Source organism: Pterocles gutturalis, unplaced genomic scaffold (genome assembly GCF_000699245.1).
Source record: "Pterocles gutturalis isolate BGI_N339 unplaced genomic scaffold, ASM69924v1 scaffold33914, whole genome shotgun sequence".
Classification (NCBI taxonomy): Eukaryota; Metazoa; Chordata; class Aves; order Pterocliformes; family Pteroclidae; genus Pterocles; species Pterocles gutturalis.
Genome location: NW_010129256.1, coordinates 991 through 6,884, shown reverse-complemented (window position 1 = coordinate 6,884; position 5,894 = coordinate 991). Strand labels below are relative to the sequence as shown.

Below are 5,894 nucleotides of genomic sequence, written 5' to 3'. Positions count from 1 at the left end.
GACAGCTCCGTGCATGCTGCCGTGTCATGAGCACCGGGGGCTCTGCAGTTCCCCTCTGCTCGGGCCAGAGCGTCCCCATCCCAGCCCCAGTGTCTCAGCTCCCAGCGGAGTGTCCGCAGGCCTCAGCTCCGGTGGCGGAGCGGGAACAGGCCTTGCCCTGAGCTGGGTCTGTGACTGTGGCCGCCCCTGTCTCTGGTTTTGACTGACATCACGTAGTTCACCCTCTTTCATGCGGTGATGGGATTTAAAGAGCAAAAGTTTGGACTGCTGGGTTTTCCTTCACAGGAAGGCAAGGGGAAGGGATGCCCAGCAGCTCAGGTGTGTAAGAATAGTTCAGAAAGTTCTTACAGGAGACAGTAATCGTGGGGGTGTTATTGCAGTGTCAGGCTTTTCACACACACTAACACTGTTGTTATTTTATTCCTTCTGGTAGGCTCCTGGGTGCATTTATTTTAAGTTGGCAGCATTTATTGTTTACTGCTTATCTCTTGGTTAGATGTTGATGCCCAAGAAGAACCGAATTGCCATCTATGAACTCCTGTTTAAGGAGGGAGTGATGGTGGCCAAGAAAGATGTCCACATGTCGAAGCACCCTGAGCTCGTCGACAAGAACGTCCCCAACCTCCACGTCATGAAAGCCATGCAGGTACGGAGGTGTGGGCCAGGCTGCCAGCCAGCCGGGACCTGGGCACATGAGGTTGTTGCATGCCTATGAGTAAACTGTCGGATGTTGCCCTGTATTTGTCGTTTCTTTCCTATTAGGATTGTTTTCCCATTTTTCTGATTTTTAATATTTTCTTCCTTATTTATTTCCCCCCACAGACCACAGGTTATTCTTTTATTGATCCCCATTTCTAGCTCTGGTTTTGAAGCTATGATCCCTCTCTGTGTGACAGCCTTGTATTTTCTCACAGGGTGGGAATGGTGCTGTGATTTTATTTTCCCGTGCTGAACTTTTATCTGTTTCTGCATTTTTATTCCCGACATACCCCCCATAAGCTGTTGTGTTCATAAAAACATCTGGGGATGGTACTGATGGGGGATGTTGAAGGATGATAAGGATAAGTAACCGAGAATTCTCTCTCCAGTCTCTGAAATCCCGTGGTTATGTGAAAGAGCAGTTTGCGTGGAGGCATTTCTACTGGTATCTGACCAACGAGGGCATCCAGTACCTGCGCGATTACCTTCACCTCCCCCCTGAAATTGTCCCTGCAACCTTGCGCCGGAGCCGCCCGGAGACTGGCAGACCACGGCCAAAAGGTACGCGGTGGCTGAGAGGGGACTGCTGAGTCAGCAGGAGGAGGCAGGGAGTGAGGTTAAGCCTGTTGGACAGCGTGGGTGTGGTGGATGCTCAGTTGAACGTCAGCTTCCAGAGCAGACTGGTGGGAGCTGCTGTGATTTTTGGATGTATAAACATTTATAGGTCAAGGAGGCACGTGTAGGTTTTGTTGCTTTTGTATTTGGCACTGGTGTGATGGCTGCAGGCCTACTGAGAAGTTGGAGAGGGCTAAAGAAAGCTGTGAGACTGACTGGGAGAAATGCTTTGAGCGTGAGACTTGGCCTTCTCTGGTAACACAAGTGACTGGAGTTACAGAGAGCAGGCGTGCTGAAACCGCAGGCTGTGGGTTGAGGTACCCATTTGGGCCCAGATGTGGCTGAGGTCTGAGATGGGGGGTGCCTCTGGCTGCCAGGGCTTTTCGAAAAACTGCTTTTTGAAAAACTTGGGGAGAACCTGCAGCAGTCACTGCAGGAAGACAGCGTGTGGGCTGTCAGTACAGAGAACCTTGTCTCTGGCTGAGTTATCCTGGGGAGAACGGGCTGGGAGGCTGTCATGTAAAAGCTGAGTGGCCTTGGCTGGGGTTGCTGAGAGGGGGAACAAATCTGCATCTGAATGTGGCACATAGGCACGAGATTCAGTGACTGAAAGCAAAAGCTGAGCCCAAGCACTGCATATGCTTCGTCTGTGGCACCTGAGGTCAAGTTGGACCCCCACAGTTCTGTCCTTACCACATATGCTTAGTGTGCTGTCAGGCAAGTCATGTTACTAAAGCTGCCTTCACTTTTTTAAAGTTGAGGTGAATGTGCTGAAGCCACAGTGCCCTCGTTCAGTTCTGAAAAGGTTGCTGTGTTCCGAGCTAGTAATTCAGAATAGTAAAGGATGGTTACATTGCTCATATGCATTTTGAAATGCTCTGTGAAATCCCTTCTGCTTGGTTTTCCTGGTTTCTTGGCCAGTGGTAGAAACACCACAGTGCAGGACAGAGATTATAAACTTGCCCGGTAGATTTTTGGGGAGATAAAAAGTTTTTCTTAGAGAAGGGAGAGAGAAAATTACTGCAGCTGGGGCTGGCAGAACAGCATTGCTGGGTCTCTAGGGGCAAGAAATGTTTCTTTTCACTCGAGGCAGGAGATGGTGGGTCTGTCTGCCTTGTGTGGAGTTGCCTCTTGTGTTTATCAAAATAATGTTGTAGGATGTCATGCTGTCCTGAAAGAAGGACTCACTCTGGAAAGGGGAGTCCTGCATGACAGAGCGCTTTCTGGTGTGTGGCAGGAGCCTGCTCTTCCTGCCTCTGAGCTGCACCGTATCCCGTCAGCAAGTACTGGACGCTGCGCTGGGGAGGGAGGCTGTGGTGTGGGGTGCTGAGGAGTTCACCTCCATCTCCTGCAGCTTGTTTTTTAACCTAACAAAACTGTAGCACCGTCTGCTTCAAAGGAAGGAATTGCATTAAAACTACAAAGGTGATGGTTTCTTTGATCTCCGAGTAGCTTTGGATGTTATCAAATTTATTCTTTAGATGTTGTGTTTATCCAGTGAGATTAAAAAAAACTGTGTGTCTAATGGGAGGATGAGGCTTACAGTTCCTGGCTAAAATTTGCTCAGGGTTCCTGTGGCGAGGAAGCTTCACTTTGCAGCATCCCAGCCCTTTGCAGTGCAGTGACCTTGCTCAGCCTGCACCTTGTCAGGGTTGGCTGAGGGCGCTGCGTGAGTTGTCCGGTTCCGTGCTGTTTTGCTGTGGATTACCTGCTTTAGGCTGCAGCAGACTCCGAGTCACAGAGGTGTGCGTGTGGATGATGGTGCGGGATCCAAGCTTACAGGTCTTGCTTGACCTCTTGGGGTTTTGGGGCCTTTTCTGGTATTTCCACACAGTGCTGCCGACTTTCTCAAGTAAGACTTGGTGCAAAGGCCAGAACAGTTAGTCTGAAGCAGGTTTTAGACTACTGTGTGTTTGATAACTTGCAATTTGTGTTTTGTATGAGAAAACTGCTGCCTATAGGATAGATCAAACCTGTAGGAGTGCATTACTCATGTTTCCTGCAGTGTGCTTGAGACTCTTGGTACACTGTGGTGCACCAGGCAGCAACTGCTCTTAAATGTCTTACTCCCAGGATCTTGGCCTGGTGCTGCGGGAACGTATTTCACCTCTGAATACAGCCCACCCCACAAGAGTCACGCAGAGGCCAGCAGTTCCACCACATCTGTTTCTTTCCTCCAAGTGTTCTGTCTGGTATTAATCTGATGTTACACAGATAATCTGCTCTTAGTTTTATTAATCTATACCATTGTGGAGGATTTGTGATACTGATAGTGGAGCTGTGGTTTAGGTTGGGATCAGAACCTCGTGCAGTTTGTGCTTTAGTGATGAAGAAGCTTGTCGGACATGACAGATTCCCTATATTTCTGATTGGTTTTGTTATCAGTAATTTTTGGCTCTTGTTTGAAGGCCAGAAGACCGTTGAGATGATGCTGTAAATCCATTTTTCGCGTTATTTAACTTCAACCCAAGCCCAAGCTGGTGCACTTTAGCAGATTTTTACCCTTAAAGTGAAGTTTTCTTCATTATATCCCTTTTCTGTCTAGGTTTATCTACACTGAGGTGTAGCTCTGCTGGTAGATCTAATGCTTGACCCGAGGGCTCTTTTTTACCTTGAGATGTGGGGTCAGCCATGGAATGAGTTGTTGGTGTCCTGGGTGAGCAACGTGTTTGGTGTTGCTGTTTTCTCTTACAGGTCTGGAAGGTGAACGCCCTGCGCGTCTGACTCGGGGAGAAGCTGACAGAGATACGTACAGACGCAGTGCTGTTCCACGTGAGTGTCCATCGTGTTGCTGTGTGAATAGCAGACTGACCTTGCTCTTTGTGCAGCTTATCTCTGTGGGAGAGTTGTCTTTGGTGTTGGCCTCCTTTTGAGAAGAAAAGGGGAAAATTAAGCTCTTGGTGTAGCTTAGGCATCAGCACAACAGACTTTATCTGAATCTGCTTATGGATGTGGTTCTTTTCTTGAATTTTGGCAAGCTGGACTGTGGGATTTTCTCTGGGGGGGGGTTCAGTAACTCTCTAACAGTCTCAATAGTAGCTACTTTACTTTCCTCTATTTCTCCTCAGTTTTAGTCATCTTTGATTGTAAACCTTTGATTCCAAGCAGGAGTGCTGTACTTGGGGCGTGGTTTTTTTGGTTTGTAACTCATTCTTCTCTCTTTCCAGCTGGCGCTGACAAGAAAGCTGAGGCTGGTGCTGGAGCAGCCACTGAATTCCAGTTTGTGAGTATTTGCATTCAAGATTGGCTTCCTTTTATTGAGGCTTTGATTGGGAGAAACTGGATAGATCCTATCTGCTTGCTCGGCAGTGTGGTCCTTCTCAGGTGTGCCTGCTGGGGTTCGGTGTTTGGCTCCGATTGTGTAAGAGCTGGCAATGGTTACCCTCTATGCCCAGCTCGCTTGCTGCAAAACTACATGATGGCCTCGGTGCTGTGCCAGGAAGCCAGTGGCACATCTGAGAAGAAAGCTGAGCCCTCTGGAGGAAATTCATTATTTTATACTTCAGAAATAGAAGAGTGTTAGACATGATCCACAGAGCTGGCTAGGATGTGTTGATTCTGTTCTTAGGATCGTTCATCTGGTTAACCTGTGTCAGGTAGTCTGTGCTTGGAGCAGCGGATGCTTATCAAATGCAAAGTGGAGGAAAGAGAGCTGGCTCTTTATGATGTTGGTGGTTCTTGCTGCTGTGTAACTGCTGCTGTCACTCGCTTCATATGGTGACTTCTAATGCTCTTCCTTTTCTGTTGCAGAGAGGTGGATTTGGTCGTGGACGTGGTCAGCCTCCTCAGTAGAACTTCCTGCTCATGTTTTGTGTATAATAAAATAGGTGAAAAAGCCACCTGGGTGCATCACTGTGCTTTTGTTTACATGCATAAATCTAGAGCTCATGTAGCAGAGAGGTGACTCAAACCTTTGGCATGTGTAACTTGTGATGAGGAGCAGGTTATATAAGAGGAACTTTGTAGGTTTGGTGGTTACTGATGTTGGTAGAGGTGATTCTTACGGAGGAAGGAATGAGGAGCATTGGTTCATGGCAGCACGGAAGTGCTGCGGGCAGTTTCTCTGCTCTGCTCAGGAAGTCGCTCATTTCTAGTAATTCCCAGTAATGCAGTAAAGCTGGGCTGAGAGACAATTCTATTTTGCAGACAGAAAATTCAGCAAGTTCATCTGTGTTGGCCTGAGGCCCTCTGTGAACTGGACACAACCAGTGAAGGCAGGTGAGCATTTCCTTGATCCCAGTCCTGAAATCACTGGGTTGATTAACCCTGGCTTAAAAGGATGGGGCGGCTGTGACAGCACAGGCTGCTGGAGCTGCTCAGAGCTGGGGTGGGGAGGTGCAGCCCGGGGTCCCCTGCAGTGTGCAGCCTACCAGTAGATGTCACCCACTAACTAATGACGGGATAATGCTAGTTGGGAAGGGTTTCTGTGCCTGGTAGATGGTATCTTGTTCAGGGCAGTGTCACAGAAGGGCCAGACACTAGCCCGGGGGAAAGGAGTTCATTTCAGTCCTAGTTTGTGGTGAGGGAAATGGTGGGCATGAGATTATTTTTTTAAATTTATTTCTGAGGGAGCTGGAACT

General features: G+C 48.3%; 1 protein-coding gene across 1 annotated transcript; it reads left to right on the top strand.

Annotated features, from left to right (window-relative positions):
• Positions 1-496: 496 nt before the first annotated feature.
• On the top strand, positions 497-5,153 carry RPS10 (ribosomal protein S10). The gene is made up of 5 exons (XM_010079891.1): positions 497-646; positions 1,089-1,260; positions 4,009-4,086; positions 4,482-4,537; positions 5,065-5,153. Exons 1-5 carry the CDS (start codon positions 497-499, stop codon positions 5,104-5,106), a joined length of 498 nt encoding a protein of 165 aa, XP_010078193.1. The 3' UTR covers positions 5,107-5,153.
• Positions 5,154-5,894: the final 741 nt, after the last annotated feature.

Excerpts from the sequence above, each read along its gene's own strand:
- RPS10 (XM_010079891.1), top strand. The coding sequence starts at position 497 with ATGTTGATGCCCAAGAAGAACCGAATTGCCATCTATGAACTCCTGTTT. Across the intron at positions 647-1,088 it reads ACGTCATGAAAGCCATGCAG|TCTCTGAAATCCCGTGGTTA; the intron begins GTACGGAGGTGT and ends TTCTCTCTCCAG. Across the intron at positions 1,261-4,008 it reads TGGCAGACCACGGCCAAAAG|GTCTGGAAGGTGAACGCCCT; the intron begins GTACGCGGTGGC and ends TTTCTCTTACAG.